Source organism: Mastacembelus armatus, chromosome 4 (assembly GCF_900324485.2).
Source record: "Mastacembelus armatus chromosome 4, fMasArm1.2, whole genome shotgun sequence".
NCBI classification, from domain to species: domain Eukaryota; kingdom Metazoa; phylum Chordata; class Actinopteri; order Synbranchiformes; family Mastacembelidae; genus Mastacembelus; species Mastacembelus armatus.
This window is the reverse complement of record NC_046636.1, coordinates 12933163-12956594: the sequence shown is the minus strand read 5'-3', so window position 1 is coordinate 12956594 and position 23432 is coordinate 12933163. Positions and strand designations below refer to the sequence as shown.

General features: G+C 41.7%; 1 protein-coding gene across 1 annotated transcript in view; it reads right to left on the bottom strand.

Annotated features, from left to right (window-relative positions):
* arhgap39 (Rho GTPase activating protein 39) overlaps positions 1-23432 on the bottom strand; it is an 85868-nt gene that overhangs the window by 1296 nt on the left and 61140 nt on the right. The window contains exons 3-9 of the mRNA XM_033325174.1: positions 16016-17294; positions 14945-15109; positions 13691-13876; positions 9072-9285; positions 4782-4855; positions 1458-1657; positions 59-150 (exon numbers count right to left, since the gene is read on the bottom strand). Coding sequence (XP_033181065.1) covers positions 59-150; positions 1458-1657; positions 4782-4855; positions 9072-9285; positions 13691-13876; positions 14945-15109; positions 16016-17294 — 2210 coding nt within the window. The remainder of the gene's footprint in view (positions 1-58; positions 151-1457; positions 1658-4781; positions 4856-9071; positions 9286-13690; positions 13877-14944; positions 15110-16015; positions 17295-23432) is intronic.

Below are 23432 nucleotides of genomic sequence, written 5' to 3'. Positions count from 1 at the left end.
TGTGTGAGGGTGTGTGTGTGTGCGTGTGTGTGTTTGTGTGTGTGTGTGTGTGGGTTACCTGGGATGTGTGGGTCCTCCAGTCCTGTGGGAATTTTCCACTGATCCACTTGCAGCTTGAGGGCATTTACTTCATCTATGTCCCCTGGTACCCTGGAGGTTAAAGCTCACTTAACTTTTTTCCAGTTTCATTCTCCTCCATATATAATTAGACCCTGGATTCCATATAATTGTGTATAAACCTAAGCTGTGCTAACAGTAGTAGAATGAAAGAGTTGAGTTGTTTCTGTCACACAGGAAAAACAGTAATGTGCTAGTTTATCAACATAGAACAAAACTTCATCTGCCCGCAGAATTCAGATTAAGGTTTTGGAAAGCTGATTATTTTAGATATAGGTGCCAATGTTAAATAATACAGTGTGCATAATTGATTTTTTTTTTTAACAAACATGTTCTTATGTCCTATTTTTAGTTTTGCTGACTTTTATCTGGGAGAGAGTTTTCTCTTCCCCTTTGTCTGCTCTAGGCCTGCCACACCTACATGCTGCTGCTGCTGCATGACTGACACAACTACAATGCTGCTGTATGAGTGACAGACCTACATTCTGCTGCTGCATGATTGACACGCTTGCATGCTGCTGCTCCATAAATGCCAACAGTTGCTCACACCTGACTCTGATTTGCAATCAGTGGACTGGCTGGCTGTTCTAAAAAGACAGTTTTCAGTCATTCTCTTGTGTGTTGTACTGTTGCTAAAGTTGCTTTAAGTGTTTTGGTAAAAACTCGTAGGAAAGGTGCTTTGTCATTTCTTTTAAATGTCTTTTTCTCCTGTTTTGTGGTCAGATAAAAAGGGTATATTTTCTTTTGTGAACAGGTAAGACTTATACTTTCTAGCTAAGAGAGTGAAGTTTTATTATTCAATCATTTTTAAGTTGTTGTTATGCTATTTAATAGTTTCAAAAAAAATTTTGTCATCACCTGAGAAATACTGTCTTTGGTTCTTTCTTTATTTTATGTTTGACCCTTTTTTCCTCTGGACCACATACTGGCTTAGTGGGTTTATAACACACACTATCAAACAAGAATGTAATAGGGGTCTGTCATAGTGGAAAACTATAGAGAAATTTATGCAGTTCCCCTTGGCTCTACAGAGCTTTAAAGATATTTACTTCTCATTAATTGGTGCTGGAGCCACAACTTTTACTATTTAAACACACAACATGCAACATTCTATCACTATCAACACACTATCCTCAATAACAACTGGATCAGCACCAGCTCATGAATGAAATCATAAAAAGCAAAATAATATTTAATGGCATATGTGACAAATCAAAAAAAAACCTTTCTTGCTTCATATTATTGCTTTTGAACTCTGAATAAAAGGTTTTTGATTACCAATTTAAAACTAGTTTAAACTTTGCAGCTGTCTATATACTATTCACTATTCTCTTGCTCACCTGAAGATGCCTTCTGTCTGATCTCCATTGAGACCCAGAACCTCTTCAGAGAGGCGAGTCTGTACCCAGGGCAGCTGGTGGTCTGGATATCGTTCTTTCTGGAGTGCCATCACTTCTTCCAGAGAAGAGCCAAACATAGAAGGACTAAAGATGGCATTTCTCGCATGTTTGATCTCCTCTAAACAGGGCTTCTGCAGGCCCTGAACATGTCAAGACACAAACACATATGGGTCCATGTTAATACAGCAGGGAAGATGAAGAGCAGGTTGAGTGGAGGGTATGTGCACCCAGATGTTACCACTCACAGTGGAGTACTAAAGGTGACAAATGATCTCTGTTTGTGACTTGCTAAGTACACATACTGTACACTCATTTGTGATACAAAAATCTAAAATATCTAATATGCTAAAATATCAGCAGTAAGCAGCTTAAAATAGAGCAGGTACCTGTCTGGACCCTTAAAAAGTCCCAGTTTACATAACAATTTAATGTCTACTAGTTCATTGTCTAGTTGAAGATGTAGAATATATACTCAACAACAATGTTTATCTGGTCCAAATTAAATTTTCAGTTCACTTGGTCATGAATGCACATGACCACTAACAATAGTCACTACTGCATACAGGTGAATGACTACTCAAACAGTACATACAGCATATTACCTCCTCTTATAAGTGCAAATGTTAATAAAAAAGTATTTGTGTATAAAAAATATATTATAAAATGTGTATATGTTTTCTTCACAAAAAACGGAAATACGTAAACAATGGGGTTTGTGTTGGCCTATATTAAAATGGAGTGTGTATTTTCAAATATTGGCAAGTCTACCAAATTTCACGTGGATGTGATGGCAATTATTAATGCAAATTCACCCACCAACAAGCTGGACAAAGGCTACAAATTGTAGAAGAATTTATCTACGATTATCAAGGTAAAGTCAATAGCCCATATGCAAGCAAGAGTTGACATTAGCCAACTATCTGTGATGGCAGATAAACAATGTCTTCTTCGTCTTTTCCTTTTGGCTGCTCCCTTCACGGGTCGCCACAGCGAATCATCCGCCTCCATTCAACCCTATCCTCTGTATCCTCCTCACCTGCCACCAACTATCCTCATGTCCTCCTTCACTAAACCCAAGAACCTCCTCTTTGGTCTTCCTCTAGGCCTCCTTCCTCGAAGCTCTAACCTCAGCATCCTTTTACCAATGTATTCACTGTCCCTCCTCTGGACATGTCCAAACCATCTCAATCTGGCTTCCCTGGCTTTTTCTCCAAAACATCTAACATGAGCTGTCCCTCTGATGTACCCATTCCTGATCCTATCCATCCTCATCACTCCCAAAGAGAACCTCAACATCTTCAGCTCTGTTACCTCCAGCTCTGCCTCCTGTCGTACATGTACTCTGTTTTACTGTGGCTAAGCTTCATTCCTCTCTTTTCCTCTCTAGATTTTCCTCAACCTGCTCCCTGCTCTCACTACAGATGGCAATGTCATCTGCAAACACCATGGTCCACGGAGATTCCTGTCTAACCTTATCTGTCAGTCTGTCCATCACCACAGCAAACAAGAAGGAGCTCAAAGACGATCCTTGGTGCAGTCCCACCTCCACCTTGAACTCCTCTGTCATCCCTACAGCACACCTCACCACTGTCTTACAGCTTTCATACATGTCCTGCACCACTCGAACATACTTCTCTGCCACTCCAGACTTCCTCATACAAAACCACAGCTCCTCTCTCTGCAACCTGTCATACGCTTTTTCCAAATCTACAAAGACACAATGCAGCTCCTTCTGGCCTTCTCTATACTTCTCCATCAGCATTCTCAAAGCAAATATTGCATCTGTGGTACTCTTTCTTGGCATGAAACCATATTGCTGCTCACAAATGCAAATGCTCACTTCTAACCTCAGCCTAGCCTCCACTAACTCTTTCCCATAACTTCATTGTGTGACTCATCAGCTTTTCCTCTGTAGTTTCCACAACTCTGCACATCTCCCTTGTTCTTAAAAATGGGCAGCAGTACACTTCTCCTCCATTCCTCAGGCATCCTCTCACTCTCCAAGATCATGTTAAGTAGCCCAGTCAAAAACTCTACTGCCACCTCTCCTAAACACTTCCATACCTCCACAGGTATGTTGTCAGGACCAACTGCCTTTCCACTCTTCATCCTCTTCAATGCCTTCTTCACTTCATCCTTACTGATCTTTGCTACTTCCTGCTCCACAACAGTCACCTCTTCTACTCTGTGCTCTCTAACATTTTCTTCATTCATCAACTCTTCAAAGTATTCCTTCCATATACACACATCTGTATTTCGCAAATTGTGTCTAACAAAGTTAAAGAATTCAGTTTAATTTTAATTCGCCCATTTATTTATTTTAATTAAATAAATTTGTGCCACATATTAATTTTCACAAAGTTTACCAAAAATGAATTGGGTAGTTATTTCTTATTAACACTTTAAAATGAATGAGCATTAATGCTGCAACAATTTAACAAACCAGGAAATATCTCAAAGCAGCAAATTGGGAAGCGAGTGTAAGGGTGTCAGCAACCAGATATCGTGTACCTCGACGTCTCACAAACATCATAGCAAATCAAACTAAAATCAGCTCCAAAAGCCAGCATTGCAGATATACCTGTTGAATCATGCCAACACGGGCGTCTTTTTAACGTAGTGTGTATGACATAATGTTACTACAATAGAGCCGACAATGAAAAGGCGTGCATCACGTTTGATGAAATGAAAGTGTTTGTGAAATCTTGTGTCGGTGGAATTGCCACACTACAATCAGCAAGTGTGTGGTCTCCCAGTCTGGTTGAATCCTCTAGTTCAGGCCACTGCCCTGGTTATTTTCCAACTGTCCCTGCGAGGACCAGGATTGGCCACCCATGCTAGTGGCAGATTGTGCGTTCCAAAGATTGTAATATTAAAATTGATTGAAACTGTGGTCTGTCTGTGGTCTCCCACGTTTTAAAAATTGGTTTTTAAATCGTCTAGTGTGTGCCCAGCCTAAGCAAGCAGAGTAACGACGCCCAGGAATCGAACTGGAAACCAGAGCGGTATTTTCTCTACCGCTCTGCTGGAAACTGGTTGTCGATTCCCATCCCTAGCCACCAAGTAGGATCCAATGAGTTTGTGGTTGAGAGTCAGACAGAAAAGTCAAAAAGTACTGAGATGGAGTAACCTGCTTTAGCTCTTCTCACAAAATTTGTTGACAATAGGAAAATACAGAACTTCATACACATCTGTTAAAGAAAGTGAGTTTTGTTGTTTGATCTGACTAGCATCTTGAAGACAGACAGAGACAAAGCTGCTTACCTTCTTGGCTCCAGTCAGAGCAGCTTTTGTGAGTTTCCTGTAGCAGTATTTAGCATAGCTGCTAATGGCCACGCCTGGATAAACAGAGAAAAAAAGGTATATTGCCCCATCAACATTTTTGCATACATAGTTTAACAGAAATTATTTCATCCATCCATCCATTTTCTATACCCACTTACTCCTTATCCAAGGTCACAGGGATCTGCTAGAGCCTATCCCAGCTCTTTTTCAGGTGGAAGGCAAGAGTACACCCTGGACGGTCACCAGTCCATCACAGGGCCACATATAGACACACAAAGACAAACAACCACACACACTCACACTCACTCCTATGGGCAATTTAGAGTCACCAATCAACCTGACATGCATGTTTTTGGACTGTGGGAGGAAACCGGAGTACCCGGCGTAAACCCACGCAAGCACGGGGAGAACATGCAAACTCCACACAGAATGGCCGGGTTGAAATTATTTCAGTGATTGTAAAAAATTGGAATAGTCAAAGACAAAGCAGCCAGCACACTGCACTTTTTTTCCATTAAGCCAAGTAGTTCATTAAAAACCCTGACTGTCTGGATATCGTACAAATTCCACAGTTCCAAGTAGCTTTAAAAATGTTTACAGTAGGTTACCATGGAAATGTATCTGTCCTGGCTAAACCTGATGATGAAATGAATTCTGAAAAGCAGCTTAAGCAACACCAGGTTAGTTTTCCATCTTAGTTTCCCCTTTATTGAATTCCAAAATGTTCAGAATTAAATAAAAATATATTGTATTACATAAGTAACTACAATGGATAAATTCGCTCTCTGCGAAATAAGAACTTTAATGTATTATTAGAAATGTTTATTCAATCGCCTTTTTATATTAAGTGATTTTTATTGGATAGACCTGAGTGACCTGAGATAAAACTGTTATTGGTGATAATGTGATTATAAAAAAGCAGAATTTAAAAAATGGATTAAAATGTCTATTATGAAATTACTGTTACTTACTGTTATTAAAATTATGCTAAACAGATTTTATATCAATGAGTTGAGTTTTAATCATTTTTTTACATTAATTCACAAACGTTTTTCATTTATATACAGTACTGAGCAGAAGCCTTAGGCTCTTTAGATGTTTTAGATTCTTATCACACAACACCATCAGTTGTTAGATCAATCTCAGGTTCATTGTATAGGACAAGAAGCACATAAAGAACCCACTAGATTTCATGAAGAACTATTTTCAGAGGCAAGAAGAACCAGGAGTCCTGCAGCAGATAGCCTGACCCCCAAAGAGCCCAGCTCTGGGCAGTGTGGAGTCAGTCTGGGTTCATATGGAGAGGCAGAAACATTGGGACAGTCTGAATCCACAGAAGAACTGCAGCAGTTTCTCCAAGGTGCTGCAAAGTACCAGTAGAAATTGTGCAGACCGAACCAGAGTGAACTGCTGCTGGCTTAAGGGCAAACGGGGAGAGCTGCAAATACTGATTAGGTTTAGGTTTTGTTCCCTCCACCAAGTTTGGTATGAAGTTAATTTATAAATGAAAACACAATTTATGTAATTTATATTAAAAGCATCCCCTTTGCATTTTAGTGCCTAAAACTTTTGCAAGGTATTATATTTAACATTTTTCCTTCACATGTCCATGTTTTTATCTAACAATTATTAATTAATTAATTATTACTATTATCTTTCCCATTCAAACTTCCAACTACAGCAAACATGAGGTTTCCTCTAAACTCAGTTCATAGAAACAGTTCATTTAAGTTTGGCAGTATGTGCAATTACTAAGTCTCTTAAATGTACAGGTCATACTATATAAAAAACACACCTTGGAAATAGTATTGATAATAAACAGAAGTCTGTATTAGCAAATGGAATGACGTTAACAACTTTTGAGAAACCAAATTGTTTGATCCAACTATTAATTTTATATTTGTGTAGATTATAACAATGTAAAAAAAATAAACAGATATAATATTTCAGTATACCTGTTTCTCCAAAATATCAATCTACACTTGGCATGCTTTAGGTCACGGGTTTATCTACATCTCAGTTTAGGCAGTAGTTAGTATTTCCCAATGATTAAACCTCACAATAACTCCTTTTTCATGAGTTCATTTAACTTCATAGCCTTTGATTTGTGTGTGTGTGTGTGTGTGTGTGTGTGTGTGTGTGTGTGTGAAACAAGCTGAGCATGGTAAAAAGTAGACTGCCCTGATTTCTGATTAATTCTATGCCAACACTGGTCAGCTCTATCATTATTAATCAAGGATAATCTAAAAAGCATTTGTCCTTTACAATCATTGAGCCACCCATGGAAAATGTTGAGAGTATGCGTTGTGTCCAGCTGTAGGGGGCACCAGAGCATGAGCATTTATTCTCAGAGCAGAAAAACAAATGCCTTTCCCATGTGCTGAAAGGTTGGTTTAAGACTGCCTTGCTCACCATGTCTCCTGCTCATAGGTGATGTTTGTAGAATGTTTTTTGTAACTGGCACATTGTACCTTGTCTATAATACAGAGCTTTCTACACCAACATATTTTACAGTACATGGGACTTGAATTAGCATTTTATTGATTTAGAATAGAAGTGTTTAGAATAAGACTACTATTTGTTCTGAAGATATCTCTTGGATTGTATATTTGTATCAGTTAACGTCTTATCTGATACTTCATCAGGGAGTTTCCCCAAGGACTGTCCTAAGTGCAGGCCAGATCAATACCCAATGTCGCCCCCAAGGGAAAATTGCTGGCCACCCCACTGGCCCCCCAGAGAAGCTCCACTCTTATAATAAATCATATTCACTGCATACAAACCCTACAATCATCTTCAATCAAGACATAAAAGCAAGGCCTAAATGAATAAAGTAAATGAAAATAAATCATAAGTAAATGATTCATGAAGAGAATATATATACAACCCTGCGCCGCTGCCCATCAATTTCAACTGACTGGTAACAGCAAATCCAACCTCCACCTGTGGGGGGCGATAATGTCCCAAAAGGCGTTTAGTGCTTTAACAGAAGAAGAACCAGCAGCAGCAGCAGCAGCAGCAGCAGAATTGCGTCCGACATCCATAAAGTATATTAATTAGAACGCACATTTTTTTTGTAATCTAATAAATTCACTTAGTCGCCTCACACATTTTCACTCTAATTTCCTCTCCAGGTTGTCTGTGTTCAGAATCTTCTGTCTATCTGAGAAGGACACTGCGGCAGGCTAACACTGACAGCTAGCAGTCTGCTATTCAGTCGAAGCCAGTTAGGACCACTTTGGTGGCTTTAGTTCAGCCTGCTTTGAAATGTATTATGGTCTGTGAAAGGGGTGTCTTTTTTATCAATCCTACTGTATACACAGGCAGTCCAGAAAGCTAACCAGTAAGTAAGTTAATGCTGTTATATTAATTTTAAGTAGTGTCGGTCTTAATGTTATCTTTTTAGTAAACAGTTGAGAGAGTAGCGTTAGCAGACGCTGATAATGTCTATGAGCTATTTTAGTCAAGAGTGCGTGCTGACTGCGGTGGTGTGTCAGTTAACAGCTACAATAAATCAAGCTGTTTTAAAAAATGATGGAAACGTGTTTATGAAACGTGTTTTTTCAGGATGTTTGTGTTTTTCTCAAAATTGAGGTAAAAGCGTTTGATGTCAAGGAGCATGCATCGACAGCCACGAGTTGAACTCAATCTGACATACCACTTAGAGGCCCAATTTGGTGTGCCACCCCAAGATATTCTCTGGCCACCCCTGTGAAAATTTTCTGGGGGTGCCACTGTCAATACCCTCCCAGCCCACCCCTATAATGGGGCAAAGCCATCCAAATATTATGTGTAAACTAAAATTTGTCCATCTGTGCCATGGTTACTGGTGTTATCCAGGAGCTGTGTTTTTTAAAAAAAAGTAGATTACAGATTCAGGTCCTCATTATAACATATGCAAACCTGCAAAATCTTAATGTCACTGTGCAAAATCTTTATTTAATTTGTTTCCTAAAATATCCCCTTGAAGGACTAGAGGAAGCTTAATATTTTTATGGTTGTGTTTAACAGCAACCACTTGTTATAGGTCTGGGAAATAGTGTTGTTTTCAGATATAAAAAAGTCGACACTGAAGCCCCTGACAGAACTTGTTTGCCCATCATTTTCTTAACCCTAACCTTAGTTAAGTAGCATAAACCTAACCTCATATGAGACACAACTGGTGTCACAGTCTGTACTTTGTATGCTAATCTTAATGCAGGCAGTCATTAGGTAGGATATAAATATTGCTGAAAATCAAATCAGATTTTATGTGTGTTGCTGTTTCACCCTTTGTGTCATTCAGGGGGTCCATGTGCCGGTAGATGTAGCCCTCTAGATAGGTGTGGAAGCGGGGTGTTGGAGGGAAGAAGGCCAGACAGATGGCCATCAGCTCCCAACCTCGCTCCAGGCTATCATAGCGGAAGTTCTCAGTGGTTTGACGACACAGTTGGATGTATAGCTCATCACGGAGACCCTGGTTACTCCAACCACGCACCACCACCTGACAGAGACAAACACGCAGAGCCCAGTAAATTAAGCAGCATAGCTGCTGATACCTGTTTTTTATAACACAGTTTTTTTGCTCAACTCTGTTCATGATCACGTTGGTGGCTTTAGTTCAGCCTGCTTTTGAAATGTATTATGGTCCGTGAAAGGGGTCTCTTTTTTATCAATCCTACTGTATACACAGGCAGCATAAAAATTTGTGCTGTACATGTGGAATCAAGGAGTACTGTTATGCCCATTTTGCCCCATTGTACACAACTACAGTAACTACAGTGATTGTGTGTTGGGATCTAAGGTGACCCCTCCTTCCAATACTGTGCCCGAACACACTTAGTATAGACACTGGCAGAAGATTGAAGGTGTCGCTGCTGTTTCTTGCTGTGCTGCTGAGTACACAGGTAGTGTAGTGGTATAGAGACATTTACTTTTGTTTGTAGTGACTTTTCAGTACCCTACTACCAACTGTCCACTTTCTAAACGATTAAAACTGAAAGTTTGTCTCCCTTGAAATCTGTCTCCTTTTACCTGACAGTAATCCTGGAAATTTTAATAATAAATCATTTTAATAATGGAGATTATTATTATCATAAGGTTTCAGAATAGAATACTTTGAACATTCATAGTGCAATTTGAATTTGTTTAAATAATTGTTCCTGATGGCATGGGGCCCATTCGGGCATAGACCGAAGACAAGACATGGGACCAACCTTCTATATGACCACCACCTGACCAGAAAAGACCATATGTGGCTGGTTCAATTCAATTCAATTCAGTTTTATTTGTATAGCGCCAAATTGCAATACAAATCATCTGAAGGCACTTTACAAAAACAAAAGACCCAACAAATCCCTTGGGATGCATTTGGCGACAGTGGAGTGGAAAAAACTCCCTTTAACGGAAGTAAACACCTCCAGCAGAATTGGGCTCAGTTTGGGCGGCCATCTGCCTCAACTGTTTGGGGTGAGTGGGTGGTTCACTGTGGTTTGGGCAGCGGATGAAGGCAAGTGCCTTGGTGACCATCCCTCGGACAGCTAAGGTGGCTCTTGGGACATGGATGTCACCTCACTGGTGGGGAAGGAGAGGTTGTGTGGGAATTTGGGAGGTACTGCATAATCAGGCTCACTTCCATGCATGGCATGGGCCCTGGAACTAATCCCCTTGATAAAGGTTGGATTCTCTTCCACGCTGGAGTTGCCCAGGGTGAGAGATAGCGGGCTTGTATGGCTTGTTAATATCCCCCATGCTTAGCCGTCGCACATCAGAGTTTACCCTGGTGAATGAGAAGGTTATATGCGTGTGCCTTCGGGTAGGGGATCGGGCTCTCACTGTCACTTGAGACCTGGAGAGATGCAATTGGAAGGAACGTCCTCCTCGATTTGAACACGAGTAGTGTTCTGTTATTGGACTCCACCTAGTTGCCGGATTGTACTGCAAACTCGCTGCTTACTATCTGCTACAGTGATCCCTGGTCTCAACTTTCCCCTGTGCTGTGTCTCCTGGTTCCTGTTTTCCTTCCTCCCACTCCCTATGTTCCATGTTCCCTGGTGCCTGTTTTTTTTTCCTTTGAGTGGCCACACTCTTCTGAGTCTCCTTCAGTCTCCTCCTGGTTCCTGAGTCCCACGCCTCCTGATTCCTGTTTCTCTGATCTCTGTCTCAAATTACCAGTGGCTCCAGTGCTACCGCCGGCTAATCTCATTTTCCCCAGTCACTCACCTGCTCCTCGCCACACCACTCTTCCCCAGATCTCTGTCTCTACTTACCAGTGACTCCTTCTCCTCAGCTCCGGTGTAATTGCTGGAACCCCGAGAATCCCTAGATTTGTACTTAATACGTTAACAGACTCTTCTGGTATTTTTCTGAAAAACCTTTGTTGACTTTTCTATAGAGCCATCCTTATTTCTGAGGCTGAATAGATACTTTAGTTTTCCTTGTTTAAATAAACATTTGCTTTTTAACTAGCTTCACTGTGGTCTGCTTACTTGGGTCCAGAATAAATTAAGAAACTAAAAACATGACAGGGGAAGCAGTGCACCACTCACACTGTGTATACAGTGGGTACGGAAAGTATTCAGACCCCTTTAAATTTTTCACTCTTTGTATCATTGCAGCCATTTGCCAAAATCAAAAAAGTTCATTTTATTTCTCATTAATGTACACTCAGCACCCCATCTTGACAGAAAAAAACAGAAATGTAGAAATTTTTGCAAATTTATTTAAAAAGAAAAACTGAAATATCACATGGTCATAAGTATTCAGACCCTTTGCAGTGACACTCATATTTAACTCACATGCTGTCCATTTCTTCTGATCCTCCTTGAGATGGTTCTGCTCCTTCATTGGAGTCCAGCTGTGTTTAATTAAACTGATTGGACTTGATTAGGAAAGGCACACACCTGTCTATATAAGACCTTACAGCTCACAGTGCATGTCAGAGCAAATGAGAATCATGAGGTCGAAGGAACTGCCCAAGGAGCTCAGAGACAGAATTGTGGCAAGGCACAGATCTGGCCAAGGTTACAAAAGAATTTCTGCAGCACTCAAGGTTCCTAAGAGCACAGTGGCCTCCATAATCCTCAAATGGAAAAAGTTTGGGACGACCAGAACTCTTCCTAGACCTGGCCGTCCAGCCAAAGTGAGCAATCTTGGGAGAAGAGCCTTGGTGAGAGAGGTAAAGAAGAACCCAAAGATCACTGTGGCTGAGCTCCAGAGATGCAGTAGGGAGATGGGAGAAAGTTCCACAAAGTCAACTATCACTGCAGCCCTCCACCAGTCGGGGCTTTATGGCAGAGTGGCCCAACGGAAGCCTCTCCTCAGTGCAAGACACATGAAAGCCTGCATAGAGTTTGCCAAAAAACACATGAAGGACTCCCAGACTATGAGAAATAAGATTCTCTGGTCTGATGAGACCAAGATTGAACTTTCTGGCATTAATTCTAAGCGGTATGTGTGGAGAAAACCAGGCACTGCTCATCACCTGCCCAATACAATCCCTACAGTGAAACATGGTGGTGGGAGCATCATGTTGTGGGGGTGTTTTTCAGCTGCAGGGACAGGACGACTGGTTGCAATTGAAGGAAAGATGAATGTCGCCAAGTACAGAGATATCCTGGAAGAAAACCTCTTCCAGAGTGCTCAGGACCTCAGACTGGGTCGAAGGTTCACCTTTCAACAGGACAATGACCCTAAGCACACAGCTAAAATAACAAAGGAGCGGCTTCGGAACAACTCTGTGACCGTTCTTGACTGGCCCAGCCAGAGCCCTGACCTAAACCCAATTGAGCATCTCTGGAGAGACCTGAAAATGGCTGTCCACCAACGTTCACCATCCAACCTGACAGAACTGGGGAGGATCTGCAAGGAAGAATGGCAGAGGATCCCCAAATCCAGGTGTGACAAACTTGTTGCATCATTCTCAAGAAGACTCATGGCTGTACTAGCTCAAAAGGGTGCTTCTACTCAATACTGAGCACAGGGTCTGAATACTTATGACCATGTGATATTTCAGTTTTTCTTTTTTAATAAATTTGCAAAAATTTCTACATTTCTGTTTTTTTCTGTCAAGATGGGGTGCTGAGTGTACATTAATGAGAAATAAAATGAACTTTTTTGATTTTGGCAAATGGCTGCAATGACACAAAGAGTGAAAAATTTAAAGGGGTCTGAATACTTTCCGTACCCACTGTAGTGGAAAGCGTACGCTGCTGACCTTGACTGGGGACATAGTCAGGCAGCGGAAGGAATACTTTTAGGATCTCTTTAATCCCACCAACTACGTAGAGGAGGCAGGGGGGAGCTGGGGGGAGCTCACCTATCAATATTGCTGAAGTCACTGAGACAGTCAAACAACTGCACAGTGGCAAGGCAGCAGGTGGATGAGGTTCCACCAGATTCCAGTACATGTTGAACTCTGCCAGGGCTGCCTTTTTCTCAGAGATTCTGTTCATTACCTTTATGGACAGAATTTCTAGCCACAGACAGGAGGCTTGGGGGGGGGGAGGTATGCGCATCTTTGCTTTGTTTACTTTCTATAACCCACCACCTGAACTCATCATCAGCTGCAACATTTAGAATTAAATATAATGTAAGCTTGGTAGAAATTGCATGTGTGATTTCCTCATGCTGTATGCATGTGTTCAGATTCTTAATAACTAACTTCACTGCCTCTGAGCCTCTATCAGTCCATACCATGATGGTGTGCAGCAAATAGTTGAGGCATGCAGTGAAGAAATGTGTTAAATCATTCTGGTTCACTTTGTCATGTGTAGATACTGCATTAATACTTATGTATCCACTCCATGCTAGACCTGGAGTCCTAAAATAATTATAGGTGTTTGAGTAGGTGAGACCTCCAGGTCTGACCCTGAGCCAGAACAGGGCAGTGAGTCAGACTGTCCACAGACCTCTAGTGCCACAGAGAGGGGGTCAGTCTTGGACCGTCGATCTCCCATGTACGTTTGTATGAACTTGAAAATGTCGACTGCCTCCTTCTTCACAGTGCGATCTGAGGTCATAATCATGGGTTTTTTGATGGGCTCGCTGCTCCAGGCCAGCATGTTGGCAATGGATACTTTTCTTCTAAATAGACCCTAAAAAAGAGCAGAATGGAGAGAAGCAGATGAGGAGAGCAACAGGAGGGCAGCTACTCTTACATCTGCTTGGATTTTCTCATTCTAATACATGAAAACACAGATAACACTGCATTTGACGTATATTACTGACGATGATTGATGTGACATGGTGGTACATCATAGCAGCTAAATATCTGTTAACAGTTTTGAATCAACTGTACCTTTTCCTTTCAGAACCAGTGCATTTTGAAAATGAGGAAATTCTTAATGTGAACAGCAGCTGGAATATATATGTGCAGTCTTTAGACTGACCAGTTCCAAATAATATTTGTTAGAATTATTAAGGTAAACTCTGTCTACCCATCATCTATGCTGCTTGTCCTGTAGAGGGTCGCAGAGAGGCTGGAGCCAATCCCAGCTGATAATGGGAAAGTGGCAGGGTACACCCTGGACAGATGACCTGTGTATCACAGGACTGACATATAGAGACAAATACTCACCATTATTAAAATGATATATTGCCCATTGATGTGAATGTAGTCACATTCACATCTATGGGCAATTTAGAATCAATCAATGTATTCTGCATATGTTTGGAATGAATATGGAGTGTCCGAAGAAAACCCACTCAGACACAGGGAGAATATGGAAATTCCACACAGAAAGGCCCCTGTGATCAACCAGGATTCAAATGCAAAACGTTGCTGTGAGACAACAGTGTTGCACACAAACTCAATCATTTTACCATTAAACCTGATAAGTGATAAATATTTATCAGGATTTTCCAGTAACGTCATGTAAGATTTCAGTAACACAGCAACATATGTTAATCTTACAGTGCTTAATAGACTTGATAGATCTTTTTTCTGCTACTTCATAAGAAAATGATTGATGCACAGAATGCATACACATACAGGTAAAATAATATGACCAGTGTCTTTCACAGTTCCAGCTGGAATCAGCTCCAGCTGTATGGATAGTAAAGAAAGAAATAACAACTCAAGATATGGTAGTGAAATCACTGGTGGAAAAGGGCACTGTGTTGTTTATATCACGCAAACATATCAGATACATCCTCTTGAATACCTGTGTGTGTTTGTTGAAGTGTTTGGATGCCCAGTTTTCAATGTCAGTCTCTGAAGAAGGCTTTCTCAGGGTAAATTCTGGGAAAATACCACAGCTGGTGCTTGGCATCATATTTCTGGCATTTCGGCTCGCTTCAAACTGGACACATGCACCGAGGTCCTCTGACTGACAGGTGAAGAAAACAGACAGGAAGAGAGGAAATGGAAAATGCCATTCATCTTGTTTATGCTGCTGCGGAACTTCAAGCCACTCTGGCTTGAGCGCTTGAGTAAAGTTTTTTTAGTGATCAGAAGGGGCTGACTAGGATTAATATTGACATGTCAGAGTGTCAATATGCACAAGATTATTTTAGTGCAACAAAGAGTCCTTAGGGTCTTGCAAAAAAATCTGAAACTGAGGGTACAAGAAAATTTATTAAGAGGCTGCTATGAACATTATGGTTACGTGCAGCAGTTGAAAAACAGATACTGTATGTAGGGAGGAAAATATAAATGAACTGTAGCATTGAAAGACATGCTGCATTTTGCTGCTTGCTGTTTCCATTAACCCACCACAGTTCTTTACTGAAGATACCATATTAAATTTGATGTTATACTGGGCAGCTTTTTATATGATGAATGAATTTATGGATAGTACATTAGAATGAGTCAGTCACACCAAGGGATAAAACGTGTATATCCTCCATTGATCCCCAGAGGAGAAAAGCAAAAAAAATTGTGGGAGCAGACAGAGACAGACAGAAGTTTCAGCCTGTTTGTCTCTTAGTTAAGTGCTTTACTGTTCTGAATAGATGCTCTTCATTCACATTATCTCCAGGCAGCAGCAAGAGTCTGAACAGTTGCCATAGTAATGGAGTCGTTCAAATTTCAAACAAAGAGTCTGAACGTCTGCATTTCCATGATATCTAGTCCATTCCATATGCTGACCTGGGCTGTCTGGGCTATTTACTTATATCTGTGGATTCCATCAGTTATACACTATTTTGCAATTAGCAACAGATCTGTAAAAACATCTGAAAATTGCTCAGAGCATCAAATTGATACTGATAAATGAAAAAGCATGCAGTTGTACCTGTGAGGGATGGAGGTAAGGCTCAGGGGAGGCCAGGTTGGTCTGGACAGAGAGGCTTTTCTCAAGCAGGGCCTGGGGAAAGCCCAGACGATCAAAGGTGCTGCGTTTCCAGTGGTGGCCTTCGCTCTGTGCCAATGCCTCGTCCTCACTGAATGCCCTCACTACAGGACCTGGTAATGGCAGAGGCACTGCGCCGTCACTCTCGTAACCATCTTTGGAGCCACCAGCCTGGGCTGCACCGCCACCCTGCCCTGAGTCCCAACTGCTTCTCTGTTTCATCACCTGCTGAGCCTCCCATGCTAGCCTGGCCTGAGCCAGAATTGACTCAGGTGCTGTGCCTGCAAGTTCCCCATCTGGCCCCCCACAGTGTGCCAGCTCCTGGGGTAGGGATGGCTTGCGGCTCTTACGTTTGCGATTAGCTCCAGGAGAAAAAGCCCCAGGGCCACCTGTAGAGGTGGGGGTGAGGGAGTGACTGTGGCTGGATGTCCAGGAAATGGAGTCCTCATAAAGCAACCTCTGGCCCTCACCACCCTCCCCACTGTAGTCCAGCAGTAGGCGGGGCTCCCTGATCAGAGACTGACTGTGCTGCAAAGTATAGGATCCACCATAGTTCCCTGTAGTGCCATAACGCAACAGACGGTCAGCAGTTTTGAAGCGAGGGCTGGAAGAGGACTGCTCCACGTATACTAACTGTTTGACATACTCCTTCCCCACAGGACTATACTCTAGACTCTGGGTCTTTTCTGGACACTTCTGCCTGGTCAGAACTAGCTGGCCATATGGAGACTGGCCTTGCTTGGGGGAGTGATAGAGGGGAGCTGAAGATTTGCGAACAGGTGATTTGCCAGTCCCATAGAAGGTAGAGGAGTCAGAGAGTTGCATGTCAGTTGGAGGCTCCTCATAGATGGGAGGAGGCTGGTACTCTGATGGAGGTTCTTCATATAGTGGGGATTCATAGGCATAGCGGGGAGAGGGTGGCTGAGAGTCAGCTGAGGCGCGGCGGTGGGTGCCAGTGCCACCAAGCTCAGCCCGCTTCAGGAAGGGAGACTGACGCCGGTCAGTGTAGAGAATTGGAGAGCTGTCAGGTTCTGAGGGCAGGTTTCCTCCAGAGGAACGTCGGGTTCTTGAGGTGGTGCCTACTCCAGAAGGAGCACCTGGGGTGGGAGGATCACAGGGGGTATAACCATTTCCTTGGTGGGCCAGGAAGCTGGGCTCTCTGTCTGTTACCTTGATCAGCATTCTTTCCTTTGTACCAGTATTCCACCTGAACGGAGAAGTCCTGAGCAGAGAGAAGCTTTAATTAAGAATCAGGAAGCAGAATGATAATGTGTTGTCACATTCACACTACACAGCCTAGCAGTACTTTAAAGAAGCTATTTTATTAAATCCCAGTGTGCACTTTCGTAATTCCACCTGTTTTCTGTTACCACATTATATCCTTGGTGTCAACTGTAATAATTGGCAGCATGACTTCTATTTTTTGCCAGAAAATCATGCTGCTCTGTTCAATTTATGTCCAATCTGGACATATCGTCATGATGTTAAACTCCCCAATTCTCTGCAATGTGTTTTTATGAAAAAAATCAATTTAATTCAATTCAATCCAATTTTATTTGTATAGTGCCAAATCACAATACAAATCATCTCAAGGTACTTTACAAAAACTAAAAACCCAACAAATCCCTTATGAGCAAGCACTTGGCGACAGTGGAGAGGAAAAACTCCCTTTAACGGAAGAAAAAACCTCCAGCAGAACCGGGCTCAGTTTGGGCGGCCATCTGCCTCGACCGGTTGGGGTGAGTGGATAGAGGAGAGAGAAAAGAACGGCAACAATAAACAACAAATAGACACTGCAGGTTGGTGGGGCCAGTAACTGCACATCAGCAATATACAGCTCCAGGACCAGGGATACCTGCAGAAGGTACAGAGAGAACAGAGAGGGAGAGAGCACAAACTAGGGGAGAGAGAGAACACAAGGTTAGTGACATTCAGTGGTGGAATATACATGTGAGGTGGGAGAAGAGGAAGAGATGGGAGGGGAAGGGAGGGTTAGGGTTAGGGTATGGGAGCTCAGTCCACCAATGGTCCTCGGGCAGTCTAGGCCTATAGCAGCATAACTACGGGATGGTTCAGGGTTGCCTGAGGCCAGCCCTAACTATATACTTTGTCAAAGAGGAAGGTTTTAAGTCTAGCCTTAAAAGTACAGAGAGTGTCTGCCTCCTGAACCCAGGCTGGGAGTTGGTTCCACAGGAGAGGAGATTGATAACTAAAAGCTCTGCCTCCCGCATACTCAGCAACTACTTGTGTCTCTATCGTCAAGAAAACTATCCTCATGAAAGGGAAAACAAGAAAAATATACACATTACCTACTTAAAAGATGTACTCCTAGATTTTATCTCAGTGGAAAACCTCAACACCCCTTCTACTACTGCACTCCACACCCACATCTCTGATGAAAACCCCTCTTGGTTAGCCTTCATTGAAGATATAATCCATCGTAATATACAATTTTTTTTTCTTCTGTCACGCTTTTGTTTGTTTTGGTTTGTTTGTTTTTGTATTTTTGGGTTAACTTGATTTTCTTATTCACACGCATTTATGATTTCCTTTAGTTTAAATGTTTTCTAAGGGAGGGAGGGCAACGGAGGTAAAACCTTTTTACTTTATTATTATCATTTATTACTTTGTGGACTGGGCCTCAAAAAGACTGCATGTGGGTGCCTGGGGTGTGTAGGGCTCAGTCTGCGTCGCCTGGCTGGCCTCCTTCTCAATCGGCCTTCACCGGCTACGCATCTTATCTCTTCATCTTTTTATCTTGCACTATACCAGAATGAGGGAAAACAAAAAAGACACACAACAAGGAATAGAATTGGAATGGCGGGGAGTATGTCTGGATTCAGGCGTTTTGTGTGGCCCAAAACTTTATTTTTTTTGTTTTGTTTTTAATGCACCACACCAAAAGGAAGCGGTTCAAACCTTAGCCAACCTGGGTCCTTTCTGTGTAAAATTTGCATCTTCTCCCTGTGTTTGCACGGGTTTTCTCTGGGTACTTCGGCTTCCTCCGACAGCCCAAATAAATGCAAGTTAGGTTGATTGTGACTCTAAATTGCCTGTAGTTATGAATGTGAATGTTACGTCTGTGCCTCAGTCATGTGATGCACTGGTGATCTATCCAGTGCCTGCATATGCCTCTGTCGTGGAAATTTCAAAGTTTGAGAGTTGCTAATTCTCAGAAGCAAACAGAAGTGTGATGAATCATCTCAGGTTTAATCACGGGCGGCTGGAGAGAAGACTTACAGAATTCTCTGTCTTTCTCTTCCAGAATCAGGGTTATATAGCTTGCCAAAAAGATGTGGACTCATATTGGAAAAGACCTCACATGTCTGTTCAGGTGTCTTCTCCCTTCAGGCCTTTACCAGCACTAAAACAAATTGTTGGCAGTTATTTACAGGCCTCTAAAACACTAAAAACCTGCATTCTGTAGGCCAACATATATTTTACCACCTGTTCCATGCTGTGTAAAACCCCCACACCTCTCACCCCTACTGACTCTAAATATGAATAAGCTATACTTATCAGCCTTACTACGTACAGCTACTTATGTCAGCAATTGTTTCCACATGATGTTCTTGTGTTTTCCTTAGACCCCATCCCGACACCCTGCCATTAATTAACTCATCTTTATTAGACTTACTAAATTTATCTCTAGTATCAGGCTATGTACCACAGGCCTTTAAGACTGCAGTAATCAAACCTTTACTCAAAAAGCCTAGTCTTGATCCAGAAGTCTTGGCTGATTATAGACCAATATCCAACCTACCATTTATTTCTGAAATTTTTGAAAAAGCTGTTGCTAAGCAGCTATCAGACCACTTACACAGGAATGAACTATTTGAAGATTTTCAATCAGGATTTAGAGCACATCATAGTACAGAAAAAGCACTGTTAAAAGTCACCAACAATCTTCACTTAGCCTCAGATAATGGACTTGTTTCTATACTTGTCCTCCTAGGCTTTAGTGCGCAATTGGACAATATTGACCACAACATCGTATTACAGAGAATGGAGAATGTGACTGGTATCAGAGGAACAGCATTAAAATGGTTCCAATCCTATTTATCAGACAGATTCCAGTTTGTTCATGTCCATGATGAACCTTCCTCACGCACAAAAGTTAGTTATGGGGCTCCACAAGGCTCTGTGCTCGGACCGATTCTGTTCACCCTGTACATGCTTCCTTTAGGTAGTGTTATTAGGAAGTACTCTATTAATTACCTGTAACAGGTAACAGATGTAACAGGCTATAAAGCCTGTTAACACAAACCAGTTAACCAGACTTCAAGCGTGTCTAACTCACATAAAGGCCTGGATGACCAGTAACTTTTAAATTAAATTAAATTATAGCTACTTTAGATGGCATAGCCCTGGCCTCCAGCACTAGTGAAAAACCTTGGAGTTATCTTTGTCCTTTAACTCACACATAAAACAAATCTCTAGAACTGCATTGTTTCACCTGCGCAACATTGCCAAAATTAGGCACATCCTGTCTCAAAATGACGCAGAAAACCTAGTCCATGCATTTGTTACCTCAAGGCTAGACTACTGTAACTCATTACTATTTGGATGTCCCAATATCTCCATAAAAAGCCTCCAGTTAATCCAGAATGCTGCAGCAGAGTCTTGACAGGCACTAGCAAGAGAGATCATATTTCTCCTATATTAGCTTCTCTTCATTGGCTCCCTGTAAAATCCAGAATAGAATTTAAAATCCTTTTTCTCACATACAAATCCCTTCATGATCAAGCTCCTTCATACCTTAAAGACCTCATAGTACCATATTATCCCAATAGACCACTTCGCTCTGAGAGTGCAGGTCTACTTGTGGTTCCCAGAGTTTCCAAAAGCAGAATGGGAGGCAGAGCCTTTAGCTATCAAGCTCCTCTCCTGTGGAACCAGCTCCCAGTCTGGGTTCAGGAGGCAGACACTCTCTGTACTTTTAAGGCTAGACTTAAAGCCTTCCTCCTTGACAAATCGTATAGTTAGGGCTGGCTTCAGGTAATCCTGAACCATCCCGTAGTTATGCTGCTATAGGTCTAGACTGCCCGAGGACCATCGGTGCACTGAGCTCCCCTTCCCCTCCCCTCCCTTCCTCTCCCATCTCTTCGTCTCCTTCCCCCTCACATGTATATTCCACCATTGAATGTCACTAACTTTGTGCTCTCTCTCTCGCCTAGTTTGTGCTCTCTCCCTCTCTCTTTCGCTCTCTCTCTCTGTACTTTCTGCAGCTGTCCCCGGTCCTGGAGCTGTATATTGCTGATGTACAGTTACTGGCCCCACCAACCTGCAGTGTCTTTTTGTTGTTTTTTGTTGCCGTTCTTTTCTCTCTCCTCTACCCACTCACCCCAACTGGTCGAGGCAGATGGCTGCCCAAACTGAGCCCGGTTCTGCTGGAGGTTTTTTCTTCCGTTAAAGGGAGTTTTTCCTCTTCACTGTTGCCAAGTGCTTGCTCATAAGCGATTTGTTGTTTTTTTTTTTGTTTTTTGTAAAGTGCCTTATGATGATTGTGTTGTGATGTGGAGCTATACAAATAAAATTGAATTGAACTGAATTGAATTGAATGAATAGGTAAGGATGAGCTGTGTATCTGCCATTCTTCATTTCGCTCCGACAAGTAGTTCTGACTTCAGAAATATCATCTTCCTGACAGCATGTGAAAGCAGCATTAATCCTTATTGAAGATCTTCAAGTAGTTCATTCCCATGTAAGTAATCAAATACAGTAGCTGCTTAGCAACACACTAGCCTAGGCTTTTTGAGTCACGGTTTTATTACTGCAATCTTACAAGTCTGGGGCACATAGCCTGTTGCTAGAAATAAACTTAACAGGTCTAATAAGAAAGCATGCATTATGGCAGGATGTCTTTGAGCAGTCTAGCCAGGATGGGGTCTAAGAGAGCAGGGATAGCTAGCAGGTCCTTGAGGACTAGAGTTAGCCACCCCTGATTTAGATTAAGCAATTATTAACGTTAGTTCAGTGAGATCTATGGGAGTGAAGACGTCTAAACATAACAAATGATTACAGATGTTTCAAGAGCTGCTGTTGTAGAAACTTCACCTACTGCAGCTACAGGAAGGATAAATCTTATCTCTAATAGGTACAAACATTTGCTGTAGTGGAATTTTCTCCCAAATCTGCGTGATCCATTATTTTAATTTCAAACGTTATTAAAGAAAGGTCAAACAAAAGAGGGTTTTGGGGAAACAATGCCATATGTGAGAACAAGATCAAGCATGTGGGTGGGTTTATTTACATTTTGAGAGAAACCAAATGAATTTAATAATGAATTAAATGCAGTATTGAGGCTATTATTTTCAACTTCTACATGAATGTTTAATCTCCCACTATAATGACTTTATCTGAACTAAGCACTAGATCAGATAGGAAGTCTGGAAATTTGGTTAAAAAGGGACAGGTTGACAGTACACAATAACTAGTGGAACTGGTGTTTTAGAGGCTAAGATTGAGGCTCTCAATCTAACTGTTCCTAGGGTGAGAGTTTAATAAGTTTGAGTAGAAAATTGCTGCTACTCCTCCACCTCAGCCTGTGCTACAGAAAACATGACAGTTTATATGTCTGAGGGTGGTTAATTCATTTTAGACTGACATAATGCTGTGAAGGTTTCAATAAGACAGGGTAAGTCAATTTGGTGATCACTTATCAAATCACTTACTAACCAGAGATGTAGACAAAAGAGATCTGATCCACATTTGACTGTTCTGTTTTTCTTTATAGCAAGAGGAGTAGGCTTAAATGTTATTAGGTTCAGATATCAGACCAGGTTTTCCCCATAAAGTTACCCAATTGTCTATGAAGCCCACATCATTTCCTGAACACCACCTACACAGCTAGTGACAGAACGATGACATGCGGCTAAACGTCATCACTGGTCAGATTGGGGAGGGGTCCACATAAAACTAGAGTCTGACATTGTTTTGGTGAAGTTGCGCACTGACACAACATCAATTTTAGTGACCGCCAATTGGTGTAATCAGTGTCATTGCCACGAACATGAATAATTATTATTACTATAGTTATGATTAGCCTTAGCCAGCAGCTTTAAATAGGATTGGTTACAATTTAAGAATTAGATTGTTGTACAAAGTATCTAATTGCAGGTGAGCTAGACTAGAGCTAATCTCTAAACAACATGTACAGAACCACACAGCATCACGTTTTGCAACAGGAAGAAAATTACCTTAACCAGGTAACATATTAAGAGTGAAGCAGTTGAATCAATCATTATTATTATTATTAGAATCTGATAACTGTCATAAATAAGAGGCTGCTCACCTAGTAACCCTGTGTGTTGAGCCTGTATGACTAGTTTGAAATGGCCATAAAACCATTTCATGAGCT